The sequence below is a fragment of the Colletotrichum truncatum genome, assembly GCF_014235925.2.
Source record: "Colletotrichum truncatum strain CMES1059 chromosome Unknown Contig_0008, whole genome shotgun sequence".
In the NCBI taxonomy this organism is placed as follows: Eukaryota; Fungi; Ascomycota; class Sordariomycetes; order Glomerellales; family Glomerellaceae; genus Colletotrichum; species Colletotrichum truncatum.
In genome coordinates this window covers 1,804,149-1,828,578 of record NW_027222405.1, presented here as the reverse complement: position 1 = coordinate 1,828,578, position 24,430 = coordinate 1,804,149, and the positions used below count along the sequence as shown (strand labels likewise).

Genomic DNA, 24,430 nt, shown 5'->3' with positions numbered 1-24,430 from the left:
CACCCCTTAGACTTTGCATTGCTTTGCCCCCTCACGCAACCCGTTGTTATATTTCCTTTTTATGCTCCGCCATCTGCAATCGAGTCCGTTCCCTCACACCTTTCTGTCTATCATTGCCATTACTATTGTTGTTGTTGTTGTTGTTGTTGTTTTTGTTGTTTTTGTTATTGCCAATGATGACAGCGATGATGACGGGAAGGAGGATGATGGTAATGTTTTGATCGTCACTGTCTTGGTTTCTTTGCTGCCCGTGACAGGGAAGCAGGGATAACGAAGTTTCCCCACGCAATGGAACAGGAGTACCATTTATTCAAAGTACACCTCGAAGAACATAGTACAAGTTCGTGAAACGTACAAAATGCGAAGGCCCAGTGTCCGTAGGAAGTAATGAAAATAGATGAATGATTCATGAAGAGCGGCGTTCAACCATGTCAGTGGTAGTTCCGGTCGTTTGGGTGGAAGTAGTTGAGGTTGGCTTGGGCGTGAATGGGGCACTGGCTGGCTACCTCCCGGTACCCAACTGTCGCGGGCCCCAGTCACATTCAAAGAACGAATTTGAACGTTTGCAGAGGCTGGAACCTGCACTGATCCGCATGCATCCTGAGTATAGCTGTTCGCGGCCAAGGGAAGGCAATTGCCGACAACGGTGACTGGTAAGAGGTGGCGACCGGTGGGTAACGAGCCTTCTAGGAGTCAGTGGTGGCCGTGTCCGCATGCGGGGAATCCACCAGGTGCCTCCTAATATATGCCTTGTACCGGTACGTCCGTAATTGAAACAAGGAAACGGTGTGAGGCAGCAAAACTTTTACTTGTCCAGGGTGGGCGCCCAGAGGCAACCGTTTTGAGACTCGTGGATGTCTTTCCTACTGTGGCAAAGGTTGGCTATGGTTTGGCGAGTTCACTAGCCTCGGAGAAAACAGCAAAGCGGATTGTTTGTTGACTGGCCGGTTTGGGCAGTTTGCTGGCAGCGGCTGGCTGTTAGAAGTAAGAACTAAAGGCGGCAGCAGCAAGTATACGTCCACCAAGGAGGAGGTGGCTTTCCACCCTCCAATTACATACTACTTACTCTATTAGTAGACGGTGCTACCTACTGTAGTGGCAGGTAGTGCGGTCCCCAGGCTATGGTTCAACGCTCCTGGCCTGGCTGACGGCACGGGTACGTGCCATGCAACGCCCCGCTGAACCGAGATAGGGGCGCCAGCCGGTACGTATCTGAGGCGTCCTTGGGTCGCCAGCCCAATGGGAGAGGATCCAGCTGCCCGGGTCTGGCTTCGGGTTTGTCCCAGCAGTCAGGAAGGGGTGCAAGCCTCCCCGCGATCCGCACATGGTCTTTGTGCCTTTCTGCCCCCCCTCTTTATCCATCCCTCCATCCGCTCCTTCCTTACCGTCCCGGCAGGCCGCTTACCACCCCCTTCCTTTCTCCCCTAGTCTCTGGCCTAGTTGTATGCTCTGGCTGTTCCGATCTTGCTCATGTTGCTGCCCTTACTGCTCAGGCAGCGAAGCCGCCAAATCTTCTCGCATCTGCCGTGTGCTGCCACCTATACACCTCTGACTGTTGACTCAACTTTTTGGGAGGCGCTCACTGACGCCAAAGCCATTCGGCGGCCATGTTGTGTCCTTCGGCATCCGCATTGCGACTTAGATTCAGACCAAGACTCGGTCTAAGACGGCGACGTTGTTCCCCGTTGCCAAGAATGGATGCCGCCTCTTTACGCTCGTAATACCATGTACGGCGACATGATGCCTACTGCAGCCCAGAGCTGGGGACATTCGCATTATTGGCCCAGTTTGGTAGGTGCATCTATTGATTCTTCGTCATTGCCAGACTCTAGCGTTGGGCCGCCAGGGACGCAGCAGTTTCCTCTATGATGGCAGTTTGGTGCCCTGCAGAGGCAGAAGCCCGAAACCCATTCAGCACAATCTATCTACGACGGGATGTTGCATACGCGCAGGAAGACGCTACTGTACACCAGCGCCATTGAGGCAGGGGGGAAGAGGCCAGCCAGTGCTAACTGGGCAGCTCCAGATAGTACGGGTAAATGTTGTTTATTTTTGCACCCACCTAGGCGAAACACGACCAGGGTTAGCGAGAGATCTCGGGATCAGGAAAAGAAAGCTGGCTTGGGTAGGCCGACAGAGTGACAGACACACTGAAAAGGCAGGGGTAGTAGTCTCTGCCCTTTTGTAATATCCGATTCTCGCCAGAGCTCGCCAAATAGCGACCAAAGAGGCAACACGAACGAGTTGAGGCTGAAGCGCCTGCAACAAGGCATCCTACCCTGCCTGAGTTGATCTTGCCTAACGGACGATACTCCGCTTTGAGGCTTCGTCATCTGTTCTAGACCAAGGCACATAACCTGTACCAAGTCTTGGTTCTGTGAGCTGCTGCGTGACTGCAACCACGTTCCCTCTCCAACCTGGGTTTAAAAAATAAAGAAAATAAAAAGGGATTTAGAGGGTAGAGGGGGAAGGGTATCTGTCTGTGTTTGTGTGACTGAGTGAGACATGCGCATCTTGCATGTGGTCCCGCGGGAAGAGAGGGGGTACAGTATCTGCATGAAAGTCGGCCCAACCAGAGTAGCATCCAGCGTCAACTTCGGCTTCTACATCAACAGCTGCAGCCAAATTTCAAATTGTATTTGAATTTAATTGTGCATTCCTTGTTCTTGCCGAGGGGCAACGTGCATCGACCCAAGTTTGCAGACGGTCCCTGCAATCGCACTTGACCCTTTGATCTGCCTCGGCATAAACAACCGTCCAATCTCCTGTCGTCCAGTATCGAGATTCCCGGGGAAACGTTCATGCCTTGCTTTGAACTTCTCCCCATTTTCTCCTGTGCCCGTGGTACGCAGGATCTGAACCCTCGCTGGAAGGCTGGCAGTCTGTGACAAATGTCAGAACCTGTTGACGGAAGTTGTGGCGGATGCGAATGCGGATATGCTCAGCCGCTGCTAATTACGCCATCTTCGTCTTGTGCCCGTACCCGTGCCCATGCTCGTGCTCGGGCTAGAGCTAGGATTGGGACTGGGGTCGGTGCTGAGGGTACCTCATCACATCATCCAGCACACATAGACCAGCCATCCCAAGGCCTCAATCCGATGCCTCTGTAAACCGTCAAGGTATGATTTTATATTCACCCATATATCATCAGTCAGCTTGGCTCAGATTACGCCGATTACCACACATTGACTCTTTTTACTGGGCGTCTTGTCCTGGCCTCGTGCGAGTCGACTAGGCCAGACGCAAAGTCGACGCAGATGGCGTTGAAACAAGAGCCACAATGCAGAGAGCCACGTTCCCCATATCCTGATGACTTATTGGGCCCCTCCTCATCTTCGTCTCTTAAGTGTCGTTGCCGACATGGAATGGAGTAACATTTTGAAGGAGGGCGGTTCTGATGGCCTGGGCCGGACAGACCCAGAGAGAGCTGCGTCCGTGTCCGGAAAGGACGCGTGCACACATTACCCGCACATGTGTATAAGTCTAGATGTCTTCGAGATGTGTGGATCATACAATATATGTATTGTGCTTTGAAATGTGTGCCTACGTATAGTAGTGCGCAGACCCGAGCACGCTTCACTGTCTGCTTCAGTGCCGGGATTGGGCCAGATTGGAAATGGGCTGCAGAGACAACGATGAGAGGACAGCGCCTTCGCTTGCAACACCGCGTTGCTAGCCACGACTCTTAAACCACTAACTTTCCAGCCAAATTTTTATCATTTAGCTAAGAATCACTTTGGGCTTGCCAGCTTGTAGTTCTTGCAGATATCGTACAAAATCCTGTTTTTTTTTTTTTGGACACTTGTTTAACGTACGTGTGTGTGTTTATGTGCATGCGGAGAGAGAAAGACAAACGATTGCACCTTTGAAATATATGGAGAAATGCATTCTATCTGTAGTTCAGGAAAAGTCTCCATGTACAGGAGCTTGGCTCACCTCACGCCACCTCAACGTCAACGCTTTGATTGCTCTCGGAACTTTCCCCTCCTGCGCCAGCATCCGAAAAGAGAGAAAGAAGAAATAAAAACATTTGCAATTATGCCACTACGCCTTGCCTAATCAGGATCCACTCCATCCCGTTTCGTGCTCTTGGAGGGAACGACGGTCCAGCCAGCTGTCAAATCGTCTTCGTACCTAAACAACGCACCTACAACCTGGCCCAGGGCACTTACCATCTTCGTCCCCTGTATGTTGAGCAAGTAGACGCCAATCAGCTGTCATTCTCAGGCTTTCATGCTCTTATGTTGGGCGCCGTATCCTGTCCTGATCCTTGATGGCTGATATTTGATAAGGAAGCTGGTCCAGTTGAACTGACTTTCACCGTCTACCCATATTATTATAGGATACAATTACTTGGACAATTCGAGCACATACAGAGCAGGTCAGATTGTGCTGGCTGATCCACCAGGCACGGCATCCACTCCATTGGCTTATCATTTCCTTCTCATGACCGGCCTGGCAAGGATTAAAAAAAAAAAAAAAAAAAGAGGTGCGAGAGACAATCTGTGTGATTAGGAAGAATACAAAAACGTCTGGAAAGAGCAAAAAGAGGCATGATACTCGATACATGTCTATCCACGCTGTGTAGGTGTGATAAACCCCCAGAGATTGACGACGGCTGTCACTGTCTGCGTGATTTACACATACACCCACCCCTGATCGTCGGTCGACGCCCCCTCCGGCCGGTCGCATTCCACTGGCTGCCACCCTGGCCAGCTGAACACGGTCCTTCCGGAACAATATATGCTGAATGATGCATCGCATGCGCTGTTGTTTCGTGAGGTACTGCCATCCAGCTCCAGCTGTCAGCTACTTGTCACTTCTGCTTCCGTCCCTGAACCGAACTCGACCGCAGTGGACGGCACAAAGCGGCCGTTTCCAGCAGCTTGAAATCTCAACAATTCGACATATCTCTCTAAACGTGTCCTCATCCCCTTCAGTTTTTCATGCGAGGTAAAACATAAGGTCCGAAGACGGAAGTGTCCGATGAAGGCAAGGAGAGTTTTATCATGCCTAAATCTCAAAGAAAAGAAAAAATCAATGGTTTTGCATGGTGAACAGAGAAAGAAGCACTCAACGCTTCTTTTCGCATAGCTTCGCATCCGCATCGCATCGAAGCCATGCACAACGCACGGCACGCTGCATCACTGTACTTAGGCAAGCTCACTTACCACAGACTTGTAGATTCTGCACCAGTGCGCGCCTCCGTCCATGCCTGTCGAACTTGCAATGCGAAGTCTGTGCCTTGTCCGACTTTTGTCATGAGGGGTCCTGTTTGACCGTCCTTTCAAGCCATAGTCCAAACTCAAGCCTCGGTACGTCAGTGAGATAAACGGAGTCGAGGATCTCGACTTGAACACAGGGTCTCAAAATTCACTTTGGCTTCCTAACATGGATAATTCCATCAGGTTCTTCCGTGCCCATCATGAGGATGCTTCTACATTCGGTTGCCGACAGGGGCACCATGGCCGTACATCAGTGCATCATACCCCAAGTCGACTTCAGCTTCTTCCCCCCCCCCCCCCCCCCCCCCCCCCACCCCAAGCAAGACAGAGTATCAAACAACAGACCCCGAATGCGCCGGGCTGATTTCGTCAGGTCAGAGAATCTGCAAATCCAAATACGGAGCTGAAGTGCATCCGTCACCCTCTACCACTTACTCGTACTTTCCCAGAAGGACGACTGGCGAGAGGGCCTCTCACGCATTCGAGACCAGCTCCTAACTGGCTTGGCTAACCTCATCCGTCTGTCCAGCAGCGCCCGATTCCAGCAGCGGCACACATCCTAGCATCATCCTGGCATCAGATCAGAGAATCATGTCCCGCTGAGTATATTGGCGTCGGCTTGGCTTGGGTCGTGGCTTGAGCCGTGGCCGCTACAAGGGTCAAGGACAGGCCTCGTACGGATACCTGTACAAGAACAAGGATCGTAGTCAAAATCGGAATCGGGACTGGACTAGGAGGAGGGGGAAAGAGCAAGGGCAGACCAGGGTCTAGTGAAAGAAAAGAGACAAGGCCCAAGGGTGTGTCTCGAAGGAAATGGCTGTAAGTCAGTCCGTCAGTCAAAGTCTTTCTCATGGCCTGGGGCCATTTCGCCTGCCGTAGTTCGCTTTGGTTCTAGACAGGGGTACGTACTGCTCCTTACGTACCTGTGACCCTCAGAAGCAGTATGGAGTACGTACCCAACTGACCCGCACCGTACCGTACCGCGTTTGATCTCCAGCTGTTGCAGATGCTTTGCTGTGCCTGAAATGGACCAGTCCAGGGACTTGAAGGACCCAGGCCTGGGCCTCTGGGGCTCTCTATCTCTCTCCTCACAGTTGTCATCGTCTCCTCCCTCAAACTGCACCCCCCTCCTCTCTCCATAGTACCCCCTTGCAAGGAAAGGTTGGCAAAAAAAAAAAAAAAAAAAAAGGACGGATACAGTTGAGCTGAGTTTGCAACACACGAACACACACACCCCTCCCCCACACCTTCAGTTCTTATTTGAACCAAGAGGCAATGATGTACTGTTTACACCCAGCATGCTGCGGAAGATACATCCGACTATTGAGTTGTACCCCTCCCCCCATGAGGAAAGGCGTCCCTCTTCTTTCACAGCTCTATCGGATCGTCCTGGGTGCTGATGCCGCTACGGCTGGTCACTCCTTCTGCTTCTGCTTCTGGTTTCTTTACTATCAGACCCTTACCTCACTGGCTCTCTGTGCTGGACTCGTCGAGGTTTACAAGAACGGCCTCCATCGCTCCACTCACCGTCACCATCTCTTCCTGCTTCCTATTTTTCTTCCACCCTCAACCCAGGTTCACTTCAAACCTTAACTTTTCTTATTCTTCCATTATCCCCGTGCCCTCTAATTTTGTCCTGGGATTCGCATAGATCTTGTTCTTTGGCACAGCCTCTTCTGCTCGTTGTCTCTCTCCCACGCTGCTTCCACCTGCTCAACCACATATATACGCAGGCAACCCACGCTCATCCAAGACCGCCTTCAGCCTCTTCACTTTCATCACTCTAAACAACAACAACAACAACAACAACAGCTACCTTGGCAGCATCTGCCCTGCCCTGTTCATGTCATTCATACATACAATCTAGTCAACACTTCCCACCTTAACATAACCGCCCCAGAACAGCTAAACTATCGCTGTGCATCCATCACGCCACACTCCCATTCCATCTTGTCCACCAGCCTTTAGTGCTCCTAAGCAAAAACATACTCGTCAACATGGCCCAAAGGAGAGGACCATGGTCGCAACAGGAGGATGCATACCTCATGCAGCTTGTCAGCGACCAAGGCCCCCTGAACTGGGTGCGCATTGCCCAGGCCCTGGGAACTCGGACACCAAAGCAGTGCAGAGAACGATTTCACCAAAACCTCAAACCTACATTGAACCATGAGCCCATTACACCCGAGGAGGGCGCCCAAATAGAGCTTCTCGTCAACGAGATTGGCAAGAGGTGGGCAGAGATTGCTCGACGCCTACATGGCCGCAGCGACAACGCCGTCAAGAACTGGTGGAACGGAAGCCAGAACCGCCGCAAGCGACACGACCGCCGAAGAGCCAATCAAGGCAGCTCCAGCTACGACGACAGGAGGTATGGTCCGTCCACCTTCCCCCGCCCGACTCTCACCCTCAACCCGCATTCATCGGGTCTGCCAGTTCCCAGGCACGCTGTGTCATCCCCCGTATCACCAACATTCTATAGCCATGGTCATGGCCTTCCGTACTACCACATTGACTCGCCTCTCCCATCACCTTGCTCTACTGCTTCCCCGGGCAGTGATGCCCTTGATGGTGAAGCTTCGACCGTATCAGACGCCGCATCCAGCTACACCACCTCCCCCCAATGTTTGTCTAGGGGCACATCACCATCTCTCCAATTGCCTCCTCTTCGCAACCTGGATGGTGGCTCTCAGCCACGCTCTTTGCCAGGGTTTGGCTCTCTGCTTCACGCACCAGGCGAGAGAAAGGAGCCCAGTCACGGCAGACTTCCCTCCATGGGATCACATCTTTTGACAGCACCAAACTCACCCGTGACAAGCACTGCCAACTCGCCTTCGACAGCAGATAAGGATGCTAGGATGGACGTTTCGGCGCTTCTTGGTTGAAGATCATCCTCCAATGAACTGCTATAGGACCTCCAGATTTTTATCACACACTGCCCCACGAAGCACAATCTCTATGTATGCTGCTACCACTGTACCAAGACTGTACAGATTTGAGGCGCAATTATATAATTGGTCGGGTTTTTTGGTTTTTCTTTTCCCCCCTCCCATTACACAGAGCCAAAAAAGGTCATTTTGATTTAGTATTTGTTTTCTGTCTCCAGTTTGAACCCCAGCGAGGGGACGGCGCACTTGGGAGACCCGATACATGAAGGTCTGGCATAGGAATGGCAATGGGCTGGCAGAAGATTCAGAAGAAAAGAATCACAGCGTGTACCTTTTAGTATTACACGCACGAAAGTTGCGATAACCATAATCAAAAATCTTCCCATGATTTGAAATGTCTACAAAGCTGCTTGTAAATGTACTTGCAGACATCGTGTTTTGCCATGTTCCTCTGTTTGCTTTCATTATTCAACCGCCTGGAGCTCTCACCTCACCATCACCTCAGGGTAGCCGAAGCGTCCATGAATGATTGAAGAGCAAAAAAAAAAAAAAAAAAAAAAAAAAAGACAAGGGGAGGGAAATCATGGCAGTTAATTCATGTTCACGGACATGTCAGCGGTGGTCGATGTAACTAGATTGTGGGTTTATGACAAGGTCAAAGGCAGGGGTCTACCCTCTTCGATAGCCCCGTTTCCACTACGAGGGAGCCGAGGTCGACATGAATGGCAGTTTGTTCTTCTGTCCCCCCTCCCTGGCCCAATTTAGGGAGTCTAGGTTGAAACCAAACAGGAGGGTAGCTGCTGCACTAGACAGGCAGCGCAAGGTCAGGGCAGTTGAGGCGGTGGCCAGAGCGTCAGAGCAGAGCCTATGCTCGCCGTTAATACGAGTTGGAGCTGTGGGTACGACACTGTCGATCATGAAGGACGATCGTGGAGGAAAAAATGCTCAGGAGATGTGAGGTGAGCTTAGTCAGGGTCCAATATGGACTTTGGAGGCAGCTAGGAGGAAAAGGCTTGGGGACAGGCCAAGAAGTTGGAATTTTGGTGCAAGAATCAGAGTCAAAATAAGGCCATTGGCAGAGTTCAGGCTCAGCGGTGTCGCCGTGCATGATTAGATCTAACAAACTTATCAGGCCCCCTTGGCTGGCATGAGGTGTAGGACGAAGGAGCTCTATGTTGTTTGTCAGCATTTTCACCCTCCTCTGTGGCTGTTTACTACGTAGTCATCGGATGGGTCATTTGCATGGGGGGTCAAGGTTCAAGGGAGCCACCACAAGTCCATCCGATATATGGATCACTTATTCCTTCATCGTTGACAATTCTTCAAACAAGCACAGCCAGCATAGGCGGCATGACAATTATTCTTCCTTTGCTTTTCATTTCTGGTTCTCGTACTTAGTGACCCGCCACACATACACACGAATCTCTTGCATTGACCTAGGTGGTCCGTATATAGACGGTCGACGGCAACACGGCGAATGCGAACAAGTTTCTGACTCTGTCGTACAAACTAACGCCGTGATCTCCGCGAGATCCCGGTCACCCATCCTCCGGATGGTCGCGTCCCGTAGGCGATCCCTGAAGGATAAGCGGATGGCAGCGGGCTGGCAGCTGGGTCTTGCTGATGGGATTGAGCAGGATCTGCGGCTAAGGGGGGCAATCCCAGTGGAATGCTCTTACTGGGACTCTGCGGCCCCCAGCCTCCAGCCCCGGAACCAGCAACAGGTATCATATGCAGAAGGAGAGGCAGCTGAAGGAAGCCGCCAACAGCAATAATGTGTGCCCATCCTCGCCTTGAGACCAACCAGCCAGCTAACACAATCAATCAACCAACCCCTGGCGACGAACCAACCTGCAAAGGGATTGTAACGCTACTTTGACCATTCGAAAGAACGATCTTGCCTGGCCATGCAGGAACAGAGCAGAAGCATTCGTCACCTGGCACGGCCCTACACTCCAGTTAATGTAATAGTAGACACTGAAGGGCGTTGTCATCCGAAGTACTGAGTCGAGCTAACTAGGACACTTTCGACCGTTTCAGAGGACTACAAGGTACTGTGGTGGCCTAGGCCTAGCCTGCCCAACCTGATTTGGCACGCACCAACCAAAACGTCAAGACAGGCCAAACTAGATCCGACCACACGGGCCGATTCCGACCACCAAAGGTTGATTGACTGACCGTTCGTGCTCGCCAAACATCAGCACCCGCACCCGCATCCGCACCTGCTGCACCTGCATCTGCACCTGCACCCGTACCACACGCCGCTGTTCTTCTCCAACTGCATAAACTTATGGTGCACAGAACGCAGAGGACCTTTGTGTGTCATGGACACCTTCACCATCATTGCCCACGGTGCATTCGTCCAAGACAACGGCTCATCTTAGATCGGCACCCCCTTTTCCGTTTCTCCCCTTCCGCCGCACCGTGGAGCATCGTCTTTCATTGTCGTTAACGTCAGCAGTTTCCAGGGCATTCAGTTCTTGCATCGCCGCCGTCATTCGCCGTCCTGTCTGAGAAAGCAGTTCTTCATTCGGCCAAAGGGTATGGAAATGAAAGGGGCAAGAACGTAAACTCAAATCCAACGCTCATCCACGGCTGCCACCAAGTACGTACGTACAGAGCCATACGGACGAAAAACCCATAGCCGACCTCCCGACGCAAGTCTCGGGATCGAAAGCCCTCCAGCAAAAAAAAAAAAAAAAAAAAAACCACTACGACCAGGGTACCAAGTTATGATGCACTCCCACCTGCGTGAAGCGAACGAAGGCCGGGGGGAGGGAGCTGGGAAGGGGCCACACCCGAGTGCATTCGTCGAGGTGATTCCACATCAGCTACCTGCCCGACGATCATGAGAACCAGGGTACGGGGATGTAAACGTGGTGGGGACTTTCAGTGGAATACTCAAGGGTGGCCCTGGTCCTGGTTGGTGCTCCTGCTGATGATGATGTTAATAACATGCTGGAAAGTGCGGAATTTTGCTAACGCTGATGATCCTCCCCAAGAGGGTTAAGTGGGGTTGGATGGTTGATGGGGGAAGCGAATTGGTAGATAGGTGAGGATGGATGAATGAATGAATGAGTGGGTGGGGGAGGAAGACAAGGATGTCTACTCAACTGACATGGGGGTACAATGTTCAGAAGAAACGATGTGTGGACGGATCTCAGATGAGGGTGTGGTCAAGGCGACCATTAGGGGGGGGGGATAACCTGACTAATTACCTACTTATTTTGTGATTTATGAGGCTACCCTGAGATTAGCTGACCATGGTTAGCTAGTTAGCTATGGTCAGGTTGAAATTCCTTAGCGCGGTTTGAAACCTTACCCTTAACATACTTTTTATAAAAACATACGACATTTAAACGCTTCTAAATCCGTTCCGAATCGATTTATAATAGCTCTTTAATCGATTAAAAATCTCTTCCCTCGCCTAGAAGGAATAAGTCCTCTATTAAAACCTACTAGTCTTAATATAAAAGCTAAAGAAGACTTAAATCTTTACTATTAACTACTAGCTTAGGCTTAGTCTAGCTTATTAGTAAATAAGGAGGTAAGGATATATTAGAACGACTTTAGAATTAGTTCTAAATCGATTTAGGATTAACTCGAAACCGATTTAGAAATACTTTTAATACTTATTTTATTAGAGGCAACCCGTTCTAAGCATAATAGCCTTAAGGATGTTTATATACTTACTTAAAAAGTAATCTTTCTACTTATATTTATAGAATACCTAGAAATAAGTAAGAATAGAGTCTTTTATATTATTAATATAAGGACTTTAAATAAGGAGGATATTAAATCGCCTTGGAGAATAGTAAACGAACTACTTTTGAATCGATCCGGGATCGATCCCGAACTACTTCAGAACTAATTACATCACAGATTTGAAAGGGTTACGGAGGGAAAAGGAAGAGAATCAGAATGGAATAGGGATTTAAATATTAATATGGGGTATGCACCCTAATCAGTAGTGGGACGTAATCAGTAACTGGTCCGTACACCTGACCGATTAAAAATTCCATGGTCAGGTAGACCCACTTCACCTCAATACAGCCAATCATAAAATTGGTCAGATAGACCCATAATTCATTTAAATAAGTGGGTAATTGGTCAGGTTATCCCCCCCCCCAATGGTCGCCTTGACCACACCCTCTCTCAGATCCCATTTTTTATTTGGGTGACCTGCAGGCTGCGAATCGACAGGTTGAATCGACCACGACGTGGGACATGCTTGCCCCATTCCCCGGGCCAGGGGCCAATGGACACCCGTCGATCAACGGTCGGCCAGCAGCAATGCAGCAGAACCGTAGAGATGGGAAAATGGGGCACTAACAAGGTATGACCCAGGTTTCTCAGCGGGAAGCCTCACAAGCAGGGGTGTTAGCCCTGGCGCGCGCTCTACCAAGCCGTAAGCAGAGTGCATTCGGTCATGGGGATATTTCCAATCTGCTATCCTCACAATGGTTGGGCAAGTTGGCGAAACTCCTATTTGAGGACCAGGTCCCAGGATAGACAAACGGCCTGGATCCGCAATGCAGCACCATATCGAGATTACAACGTGCCAACCAGCTGGTGAGCTACTCAGCCCTTCAGCCGTTATACGGGGTGCTTGCTGTGTCTTGCCCCTGGCTCTATGTCTGAGACATGGAGCTAGACCAGGGCCAGGCGGGTAAGATGTTTGCAACTGGGAAGTGAGGGGAGGAAGGCCTCAAGCTGTACCGGGCGTAACGCACCAGCGTAACAGCGGCAAAGTGAGCTTCGTTGGATGAAGCGCGACCTTTGCCAAACAGCCGTACGAAAACAGGTCAATCACGCAACATTTTGACAAAGAGTCACTGTTGCAGCGAGAGCCAATGCTGATATTATTGATGTTGCAACCAGAGCCTACAAAAGATCTTGAGTCGTAAAACCTGCATCACGTTAGATCGTTATATCCGTACGTCATATCCGTTCTTCACCACGCCTTACCAAGGTTGGGCAGCTGTGCGAACATACATGCTCCTCCACATTATATTCATATCCACACAGTACAACCAAGCATAATAGTTAGTGCCTAGGGAGTATTCCGTACGTCACATAATGCCCGGTCGTGTTTCCGCACCATCAGCCATGATTTCTTTTTTTGCCCCTGGGTTTTTTCTCAGTATTAAATGATTAGTAGCAGATATGCCGCAGAAACAATGGTTGGTGCCGCAGCAACTGCCTTGCTTTGCATATGATGAGGGCAGAGGTGCATGACAAGGGTGAACACAGGTGTCAATAAGTCGATGGGTAGGGCGGGCGAGATACCGCAACTACGCTCCCTTCCCTTGTCGCATGTGAGTCCTGTATAACCTCGACTTTGGGAGAACGGTAAACATATCGGCACCCAACCCAAGGCAAAGCCACCTGGCACCGCTAATTTTCTAAGCGTAACTGCAAACCCAGACCCGAGGGTTCCACAGCTGGGGTTCTAAGGCATGTCCCATCCTATCGTTGAGGGTTTGAAGCTCATGCTGATTGACGCAATAGTGAGTCGAGCCAAACAGAAAAATTCCATCACAAACATTGAAGGGTATCGCTTTAGCCCTCCTATGTTTTCGTTCTAAGCCCCAGGCTTTGCTAGGACAGACCGGGGCACCGGGGGAGACAAGATCCTGCGTGGTCTCGAACTTGGGTAACGGATATCAGTACTCACATCCGTAGCTGTGGTTCACCCCGATGTCGATCTTGGCGCCGACGAGGCGTTAGACAATGAAAACAGTCGCAACAACGGCGTCCCAAATATTGGCAGGCACTTGAGCAAGTACTCGTGGCACTGCATGGTCCACTAGATCTGCATCTCCCTCAAATACATCCGCATCCCAACCCCACTGCCCATCTTGTTACGCTCTCTCGTGCTTTTTTTCAATGGAATGGAGCAGTCTACTGATATAGAACCCACCGTTGTCCATAACATGACATCGAAAACGTTTCTCACTCCCTCAGCCTCACTTCCCGTCTCCTGGCTTGCTTCATCCACCATTATTCCGCATGTTTTCCTGTCTAGCTGTGTCTTGGTCGTCTGCACTACCTGGTCCCAATCTACCCGCCCGTGCCCCCCAAATGAGTTAATAACGGAAGAAAACCTTACGGCTATAGTTGTGGTCACTTGCCGTTACCCTTAATCCCATACAAGGCGCTGTGTCATCAGGACATCATTATACTGCCCTTTCCCACCCGTGCACGATGCAGAGGAGTATTCGTACTTGCAAATGTTTCAATCCAGCCGAATGGAGCCCCTTGCCACGGCATGCCACATCGCAATGCTGCTACCCTGCGGCAGTATCCCAGGCATCACTGTAAAAACAAAAGCACGATGAGACTGTCTTATTTTAGGGGGTAATGTTGGTAGGAAGAAGCCCGCAGAGCATGACAAATTTCCCCTTGTTTACCGTGCTCTCCAGCCAAGCTCACCCAAATAAGGTAAGACAAGCATGACAGGGCACGTCTTAGAAGGGAAATAGGGGATCTGCCAAACTGGTGGCCTGGGTGCCACCAAACGACCGAGGGACGGGCAACTCAGAACCCCATACATGCACACCCCTCCCTCCTTCCCTGGTGATGAGGATGACCGAAGTTTACAACGACGATGTCTCTATGCCTACATATCCCACAACCTGCCACCCTAACTCATGGTACTTATCGTAGAGTGGGGAGAGTTAGCTGCAACGCAATTACTGTGAAACCGCAGGATGCCACCATGCTGTACTGTATGTATGCATAATGTGATTCAGGTTGTATATTCTGCATGGAACAGGTCCAGCATGCCAACAATACGCTGTGCCAAATGTCGATTCACGGATGCCGCTCTACCTAGCTGGTAACAATCACACCTTCGTGGGAGGATGTCCTAACGAAGCCGCTCAGCCCAGCCCATGTCTGTTTTATTTGATTAGGTGTGTGCATGGTGTTTGTATCATTCCGTCTAAAAATCGGGGAACCGGTCATGTTCTTCCCACGGTATTTGGACCGTATCACCTTGTGACGGTCTTGGGGTCTGGGTTAATTGCTGCATTTCATACTCAAACTCGTCATGACAGCTCAGTTCTTTTCTTCGTTTTTTTCTCGTTCTGTGGATCCATGCCCTCACGAGCCTTGGGTATGTTGATAGATATCTACACGCAGGCAGCACGAGCCGCTGCCACGGCGTAGGCACATCCCCACGTCACTATTGCAGCTCATCCTCCTTGACTTGTCACATGATGTTGGTATCAAGCTCAAATAATCAGCCAGGTACCCAAGCTGGCAGCTTGCCAGTTTCCTCGTCTCGTTTGCGGCTAGTATCCTGGTAGCATAATGTCTGTGGGTTTGAACACCCTCGTCCGGCGACGCGGTGAACTTGACCGAGGCACACATTGGCCTGAGTGGTTGCCTCTCTCAACCTGTGATACCCCATGTTTGCACCTAGTGGCTAACAGGACTACGTCAATTCGTACCAAGGATGTCTCCGCTCCGAGGTTGCCCTCTGTGCACCGAACGCGGTCGTTATACTTCATGCACCAATCGCACCAGACAAAAACACTGGGCCTCGTACCGATCAAAAGCCACGCGAGGCCTGATAACTTGGGGTCTCCCATGATGCGCCACACAGCCACCAACATGACATGCCACGTCTCGGGTTTGCCGAAGCTTCAGTCAAGTGGCGTTGAGATCCAGAAGGTGGTGGAGGCGGCGTTTTCGAGGCCTACCTGCGCCACCTGAAAGGATATCGATTGTGCATGCCTGTCGCACACATTTGCAACGAAAGAGAAAGGAGTCGATTGGGGGGATGGAATGATGGAATGATTTGCGGAACTTATCATGGAGCGTAATCAGAGAGGGGTGTACAATAGATGGTTTGTCCCCAAGTTAGCCCAACGAACAAATGCGTTGTGATTACCAACCCTCTGACTTCACTTTGCAGCATTGCTAAATGCGGAATCGAGCGGTCATGGGTCAGTGTGATATAGGGAAGAACATCAACTATTAACACAGCGGCCAGTTCTGAAAAGTTCTCACTTAGGAGAGATGTTGATGACGGATACACATGCTGTGAAGCTAGGGTATGTTTCTGTCTCTGTTATTCCTCCATCGACTGGTAACCTAAGGTAGCTGGTGCTCCTTCCTCTGGTTAGAATGCTAGGTTATGGGATGTGGGATTGCCAATGGTACCATTGCTAATGGCATTTGCCTTTGAGTTTTTTTCGCTATGGGAGTAAGCGCATGCAACCTGGGAACGCGACTAATATTCGGGCGAGATGGCCTCTTACTGGCCCGTGTGATTTCTCATCGACCAGATTTTGAGAGAGGAAAGAGTGAACAGAAGAAAGGACTGGCATCTGTTCAACGCCTGGATGCCCAATGACCCAGATAGTTGAAACTCTCTAGTCAGGGTAGTGTAAAACTGCTTAATGTCTACCATCCTACCCACTTCTTCCTTCTTTCTCCTCACTTGCGTCAGTCAGCATCTGGCGAACATCGCTCAAGGTAGATCAGCTAACCGGTTTGGTTGGTTACCAGGTCTAGCCAGATCTTGTTCTGATATTCAGAGGCAGCAGCCACATGCATCCTGCGTAGCGTGTCTGCCTATGGATGGTTGGCTTTTCCAGGGCATTTGGTATCTATGTTGCCTTGCCATTGGGGTTTTTCTCCGTCTCTTCAGCCACTGGAATAAGACTTCTGGTCCTGATGAGTTTAGTGAAGTACTTACTGCTCAAGAAGCCACAATGCGGTCGATGGAATGGACCTGAAGGACTCGCGGACGGTTCATGATAGTCTAGACTTTCAACGCCGTTACATCAGATGATTGTTCACTATCGTGCATCGTCCGGGTATCCCCTTATTGGCTCATCCAAGTGGCCAGGGACTCAATAGTGCCGGCCACATTTAGGCGCTACGGCGCTGCTTGTCTCATGGGTCATTTCAATTGCTAGTTGAGGAGCGTGATTCTCAAACAAGGTGGTCTTTGGCTGCGGCTTCGCGTGGAAGCTACATCGCGAGTACTCAGGAGGTGAACCAGCAACTTAACGACAATGCAATTAAACGCAGAGGGTCATACACAATCAGTATAAGATAAAGAGTATAGTTTGATCCATCGCACCATTATATCACGCTTGCAACAGCTTGGATAGTCAGTCTGATTAAACTACAAGTATAGAAGAGCATTTTGTGAGCGAACATCTTGTTACCCAATACTGGGTCTATCTTGTTCTTGCCTGTCTTCTATAATGCCTTCATTTCTCTATAGGAACTGACTTTTCGCCGCCCCTGGTTAGTCTCTCTGCTAATCTATATTTGGAATCGGTTGTTGATTTTGCTGAAATGCCGGCACGGTAAACTGCTAGCCCAGAAATCACAGTTCCTCGGTCGTGATGCTAACACCTTGCATGTCGTCCCAGGTTATCACAGTAAGTGACTCCGGATTAAGAGGCTATTGCTTCGGGCTGACTGCTGTTACGCCTCCCTATGCGCCAAATCCAATCCCCTGATGTTTGATACTGTTGCTTCTCCGACTCCCTGCTGTAGTTTGAGTCAGCGCCGCACGTCTTGGCTGGTAGGAAGTAGCCACTGCCGTGGACGCATCTTGTTTAGTTTCCAGAGTCTGCCGTGAATTGAGACTCAGTCGTAGGCATCGAAGGAATATCGTCTTCTCCCGGATCAAAAGAAAAGCCTCTTTTGTGGCGGTAGACTTCAGCGTATCTGCACCCAGGTCGACTAGTGTCTGTTCCGTATGTCGCCGCCAAAACATCCGGGTTGTTGTGGGAAGACCGATAGCTGACAGACCCTTCTGCGATGACTGTTCCATGCGAACCTTCATTGATGCCAATCGTCCGCCGAAATAGCGTCCCAGGCCGCCCGTGCTTGTTGACACACAAGTCTTTTATCCCGCTGGCTGGACCCGTACTTGGATCCATTGCATCTACGGGTATGCTGTTCTGTGCGACAGCCACCTGTTGCGCATGCTCATGTACCGAGGACTTGGGGGCCAAGTCTACCAAATTCAGGGCTTCTTTTGGCTGATAGTACGCTGGGCTTGTCGCCGCATCGACTTTCCCGAGACTCATGTGCGGGTTATACTTCGTTGCCCAGCATCGTCTCCACCGGGCGTCTCTCATCTGTTCGCTCAGCTTGACATCCGCGTTTCCGTCCAGGTTCGGCCGCATGGACACTGCCTCATCAGCTTGCATATACTAAGCCATAAACGAATAGAGAAAACCTACACAATGTGGTGTGCGTACGACGCGGACTCTTTGGCGCAGCAGTTGTCGAGGGGTCCATCAATGTGTTTGACCGGTTGGTATCTGGGCCTTTCACATGTGTTCGTTATCATTGGCATGTTCGCTGACCACGCTCGAATTGGGGTCAGTACCAACCTTTCTTGGGGTTCATTTGATGAATCTTCTCAACTTTGCCTTGCAAGAGCTTGGAGGTTCTGCTGCCTCTGTCCAGGACGCTTCCTGACCGTGCCAGTACGACTGCACCCACCCCGTCAGGAGCTACACTAGCAAGAACCAACTCGATTCGCTTGATCTCGGCGAGGAAATCTGCCTCTTTATTATCCCATTCGGATGTCATCCTGCTAAATTCTTTAAGGATGCGCTCATTGGTCTTCTTTTCCGCTGCCAAGGCCTGGTTTGTCTTTTTAAGTTGTTCTTGAAGGTTCCAGTACCCCTCGAGCAAGTGAAGGATACAAGAGTTGTGTTCGATAGGCACGGGAGCAAGAGTAGGTTTGGTCATCATGATGTTGTGCAAGGTATTGACCATGTGATTCAGACGTGCTGGGTGGTCAGTCTGATTTCGCTCCTGGAAGAAGAGTCCGTCGCCTTGGGCGACCGAAGGGGGCGAAAGCTGATACGAAGATTCTAGTGATCCTTTTGACTTAATTCTGGGACAGTCGGCCCCATCTGACTTAGCAGAGGCGAGGAAATCCAAGCTGGCGATGCGTGGGATGGATGTCCACTGGCGTGGCCGGTCACCGAGAAGAGGGCGCCTAGTCGAAGCATCGTCATCCGGAGATTGTTTTAAGACCATGTCAGATCTTATCCGCCGGAGAAGAGGCCTTAAGCGTTCACTATCCGCCATATCACCATGTGATATAAGTCACTGGGATGCGGTTCTGTCCCCTGTGCGGTTTTGAGAGCTGACCAGGAGTTCGACCCTCGAAGTGACTTGGGCAGTGGCTTAGACTGGTAGCGCCGTGAAGATGGACAGGAAGATGGAAGGAGTGATAGAAAGAAATCGCAGCAGAGCAGCACTCTGAATTCTTCAATGCTAAAGCTACACTGTTGTAGTGCCTTAGGTTGAGAAGTAACTAGGAGTGGAAAACTTACTCGAAGTGAATAGAATGGGAGCTGTGACTGGCAAGACCCGGCGAACGAGCGAAAAAGAACTGTGCGACTCTTTCCTACCTCAATATTAAGACGTGAAGAGACGATGCCCCCTGCTTCAACCGGAAGCTGAGATGAAAAATAGGGAGCAGCAGCTATAGCCAATGTGCCTGCCTAACTGGATTCTTGCCGTCCAACTATCTGCCTTTTTCCACGGAAGGCAAATTGTACGTAACATTCAAGATCGAATAGGCGGAAAATCTTCACTGGTAAGAGACTCGGTGGTGCCAAACACCAGTACCAATCATCAAGCCCGGCTTCATTGCATCCCTGGCTACCAAGCGTAGCACGCATAAATCAATAGCACTGTTAAGAAACATCAAATAATTTAGACTCGCTGTTTTTCGACCAACTAGCTATTCAGCAGAGCATGACCGTGCTAAAATGTCCCATTTCTATGGTATCTATGTGCCTCGAGTGAAGCCCGGCATTTTCTCCAAAGTCATCCAGACACCTTTTCCCATCCGTAAGCAAGAAGAGAACGAAAGTTTTCTTGCTTGTACTAAGAGAACAAGTCTTCAGCCTTCTGCCGCCTCTTCCCACGGCCCTCCAACTTGTCGGCAAAGAGTTCCTTTCCCGTATTGCCACCAAACCGGCTCGGGAAAAGCTCCTTGACATTTGCACTCGCCGCACCCTTGATAGCAAAGCCTGTGTTGGAACTTCGCTGTTCAGCCTTGCCTCGAATACCTAAAAGCTCGCCCTTCTCGCGTTCGGTATCACTGACAGACATGCCGTTTTGCATAAGCCGAGTAGCTTCATCTGCGCCATTCATTACACGATCCATATGCGACTTGCCAACCGAAGAACCCTTGGTTGGAAAAAGCTCCTTGGGCCGGTTATTTTGCGCCAGGCGGCCTCGAAGCCCGGAAGCCCTTTCGCGGTTGCTTGCCGTGCCGGCACGATTTGTTTCCGTGTCCATTCCAGCATCGTTATCGATATCTCGCATGGGCGACGCTGAGCGCTTACGCTGGCTTCTACTTGCTTCCAACCGGTGACTTGGAAAGAGCTCCTTCTCCTGGTTTCGTCGCGCAAACGATCGCTCGCGCGAGCCCGAATCCCTTGACCATGATCTACTCCGACGCCGCGATGATTTAGCCTCGCGGTCCGCCAGTGCTAACTCGTCATCGTCATACATGCCAGCATCGAAAATTTCCACGCTTCGGTCACGCTGACACCTTCCTCGATCGTCGCGACGATGTCGGTTTTCTTCCTCGCGATCACGATACCTATTCCTTGTCTCGCTGCGCCGCCTTCGCTCCTCTGGATCAAACTCAGGGTGGAAAAGATAAAACCGGCTTCTTTGAGCAGCCCCCGGAGCCTTCCTGTCGGAAAGCACGGCGAACCGAATCTGTAGGTTGATATCAGGGTTTGACGCCATTGGCTTGGCTGGAATGTCCTCCAAAAGAGGGAGTTGGGATGGGTCGGCAACCTCGACAGCACTCAGAGCCTTGAGCGCCTCTTGCGCCACGGAATCGGACCCGAAAACGAGGTTTGCGGACTCGTCGTCAATCCACTCGATCCTATCTACAGAGCCGTAGTGGTCTCTCACGTAGGCCTTGATGTTATCTGTCGTCAGAGTATCCAGTCCCCGAATGTGCACCTTGTTGGCCACCAAGGTTGTGCTTTCCACATCGTTCTCAACATTATTGGGAGGTACTGAGGTAGCCGCTGCTGGCTTCTGCTGCCACGAACAGTTAGCAAGCTGGAGTTCTACAGAGTTGAACCAAAGCCACACATACCGGATTGTCGGTCATCGACGCAGTCGGAGGGGCAAAGCCCTCAGCCACATCATCCATATCCATATCCCAGTCCATGATGGCCTTAATTGGATGGTTGATTGTAATGATGTCAGAATGTCAGAAGATGAGAGGTTGAAGAAAGCTAAGGAGTCCTGGGCGGTTGAGAAAAGGGCCTGATGGTGGTACAGACAGGATATGGCGTGTTGCTGCGATGGAACCCCACAAATGTCTTCCAGGTCAATCGCAGGTGCTTCGAGGAAATCAAGAACGACGTCGTGGTATGTAAAACGAGCCAAGGTGGACAATTGGTATTAAGAGGTCTACGACATCGGCCTTCCAACGCGGTGTGGAGACAAGGCTGACCGCTGCTGGATTGCACTTGCCTTTTTAAAGGTGGGTGAGGTAGCTGCTACCTTAAAGTTGGCTGGCTGTTTCGAGTCTCCAATTGGCTCTTCATGGGTGTGGCACCTGAGTGGCCCTTTGGGATGATGGTAGCTGCAATAGCTGGTGGGGTACGGCAAGTCTGGACAGCTAGGCTGTACATCATGACTGCCTGTATTTCAACTTTGGCTCAATGGTTGAATCGTGACATGGAGTACGTTTCTCACTTGATATCTATCTTTCTCAACCAGTCCCGTAGGACACCTTCTTTGACATATTAGGAAAAAAAAAGCAAATGAGGGGGATTGTATAAGTAACCTCCAATCAACCATACCAGCCAAGGTCCTGACGATTTTGCCCCACATTGCCAACGACGAAGCTCGAGGCCTCATCGCGTACCCTATGAACTGGGCATCTACACTATATATCTGCTGCTATGTCTCCGATAGGAACTAACAATACCCTTTTCAAACGCCAAATCCGAGTCTATGAATTTGCCAAACAAGTCATGGTGCATCAAGGACACCGCCAACGAATTACACGGTCTCTAATCGTCTACAGGACTCCACAACTGTGGGGAGACAGGCTGTTCTAGGAGCTTTGGACCGTGAAACACCACTTTCGCCTGTTGCCGCCCCAGCAGTCGAATTACTTGCCCTCGATATTTCCGATGCGGCTCTTTTGAGCGAGGGGAGACTTGGAACAATGTCCCCGGCTGATGGACGATCATTTTCATCTATATTGTCGTCTTCCACTGGATCATTTGGATCTAGAAAATGATCATATGCCCAGCAGTTTTCAAGGCCATCTATAAACTTGGGCGAGTTGCGTAAAAAGTGCCAAGAAAGCTTGTGTTCACGCATGGCAATGTAAAGCGACTCAATCTTACCACTGGGTTCACTTACGCCACAGTGCTCTCGCAAGAAATCGATATCATAGTCGCTGTGCACATGCTTTGGCCCAAGTGGTCGCAGCATTGGGAGACCCTGCAGTCTTTCGGCATCGCAGAGTTTCGCTTGAAGAGGCATCCAAAGCCGTCCCTTTAGAAGACCCTCGAAAGCTTTAGTAACAGCGTCGACGAATGAATCATTGTCAAACCCCCCAATCACCACGGTCCGATGAAGACCACGTGAGAGGCAGCGCTTGTACGCGTTGGTATCTCTTTCAAATGGGAAGGGTTGCGATGACGTCGGGAGTAAAGAGACATGAACAGTCCATGCACCACAGTTACTTGAGTTGCCAGCAAAGATAGTCGCACCCGGCGATGAACAAGCGCGAGACTGGTGTTGCAGGTGCTCCAAACCGCCTTGAGCCCTGTCCTTGGGTTGCTCAGTCGATTTAGGGGTTGGCGATGCATGGAAATTGGGGCCCTGGCTGACTAGAGGCGTCGTTCCCGTACCACCCCCCAGCTGTTTGCCTCGTGCTGCCAGTATGTCCTGGTCCATTTCCAACTGTTCCAGTCTCTCTTCCATACTCTCATCGGCGTCAAAGAGTTCCATTTGGCGGTTGCTGATGTTTTGTAATTCCTTGTTAACGTTTTCCAAGTGCTCTGTATGGGAGTCCACATTCCGCTGTAGCTGAAAAGTTTGCTGTTCCAAAAGTTCGACGGATTGCCACACCCTCGTGATATTGCGGTATGATTCTTTAATCTCCTGGCTAATATCCTCACGGCTCTTGTCGACCAGCTCTTCTAACCCGCTCATCCTGGTGATGACGCTCGCGAGGCCGCCCTGCCGTTCACAATCTAGTTGATCCTCCAAGGCCTGCAGACGCTGCTTCAACAGCTCAATTTCATGTCTGGCCGAAGATGGCTCTGGAGCTTTGACATGATAGCAGGCCATGTGGCCACAGTCGCAACTGGCACCAGGAGTAGACCGATTCAAAGAGAAGTGCACGCAAGCACAGCGTTGGCCTTTGATACCTGGAACAAGAAGGATATAGCGACATTGGCCTTGAGGGAGGTTCCCCTCATCTACATGGCCACTGATGCCTTGCAGCGGTGATGGTGTTGAAGTCGCCGACATCGAAGTAAGTGAGTTTGGTAGGCAAGCACTGTGTGTGAATGATGAGAAGCGGCCGCTTATATGTGTGACAAGCCTGACTTCAGCATTCCAAGAGGAGTGCTATTGCAGACAAAAACGGGTGCTGTTCAGATGAAGTCGAGCGCAAGACGAGTGATCGGCTGCGATGCAGAGTAGTTGTCGGTCCATGGAACGGTTGATAGTATGGGCGTGGACTTTGTACTGCCAGCAATGAGGTTGATTTGAGTAGCGTTACTTTGTGGGCGGAGAAGGGTGTGAAATGCACTCGTAGAATCCAACCCGGAAAGGCAGCAGTAGGTGAAGAGAAAGAGGTCTGATTTTGGGCAGATAGACGGGGATGGTGGTTCTGTAAAAGGTATCTGTGACATAAAAGGAGCACAGATGGTCGGCCGGGAATTTGTCGGGGCCGGTAAGCGTGGGTCTGAGCGAAGTGGACTCGGGTGTATGGGCCGAAATGAGGGAGCCGGGCAAAGACGTGAAATATCTTAATATCTAAGGCAAGGTACGGTGTTGTCACGCGGAGAGAGCCGTGGAACGGGGTGATGGGGTCTGAGGGGTAGTGGTGGGGGTTGCAGGTACTTCGTAGTCGAGTCTGGTGTATGTATGTTTTGCAGACTGCTCCTGAGGATATGGATGGGTCGAAGTGGAATCTTTAGTGGGTTTAGGGATGAGATAGGGTCGGCAGAGTCCTGGTATCGTCAATCGGGCGATTGTTATACATGGGAGGCGATGATACAGGAGGGCTAAAGCTGGAGTTGCAGCAGAAAGTGA

At 50.6% G+C, this 24,430-nt stretch overlaps 4 protein-coding genes across 4 annotated transcripts; 1 reads left to right on the top strand and 3 right to left on the bottom strand.

The window, feature by feature from the left end:
* Positions 1 to 7,222: 7,222 nt before the first annotated feature.
* Positions 7,223 to 8,107, top strand: CTRU02_211993 (myb family conidiophore development protein; the record flags this gene model as incomplete). The annotated part of the gene is made up of 1 exon (XM_036725644.1): positions 7,223 to 8,107. The coding sequence occupies one exon, from the start codon at positions 7,223 to 7,225 to the stop codon at positions 8,105 to 8,107; it is 885 nt and encodes a 294-aa protein (XP_036582849.1).
* A 9,590-nt stretch (positions 8,108 to 17,697) lies between these two features.
* Positions 17,698 to 19,192, bottom strand: CTRU02_211992 (uncharacterized protein; the record flags this gene model as incomplete). Its single annotated transcript, XM_070205755.1, has 3 exons — positions 17,698 to 18,278; positions 18,331 to 18,411; positions 18,484 to 19,192. 3 exons carry the CDS (start codon positions 19,190 to 19,192, stop codon positions 17,698 to 17,700), a joined length of 1,371 nt encoding a protein of 456 aa, XP_070060568.1.
* An 807-nt stretch (positions 19,193 to 19,999) lies between these two features.
* CTRU02_211991 (uncharacterized protein) lies at positions 20,000 to 21,311 on the bottom strand (the record flags this gene model as incomplete). The annotated part of the gene is made up of 2 exons (XM_036725642.1): positions 20,000 to 21,178; positions 21,237 to 21,311. 2 exons carry the CDS (start codon positions 21,309 to 21,311, stop codon positions 20,000 to 20,002), a joined length of 1,254 nt encoding a protein of 417 aa, XP_036582847.1.
* An 842-nt stretch (positions 21,312 to 22,153) lies between these two features.
* Positions 22,154 to 23,641, bottom strand: CTRU02_211990 (uncharacterized protein; the record flags this gene model as incomplete). Its single annotated transcript, XM_036725641.1, has 1 exon — positions 22,154 to 23,641. The coding sequence occupies one exon, from the start codon at positions 23,639 to 23,641 to the stop codon at positions 22,154 to 22,156; it is 1,488 nt and encodes a 495-aa protein (XP_036582846.1).
* Between the last annotated feature and the right edge of the window lie 789 nt (positions 23,642 to 24,430).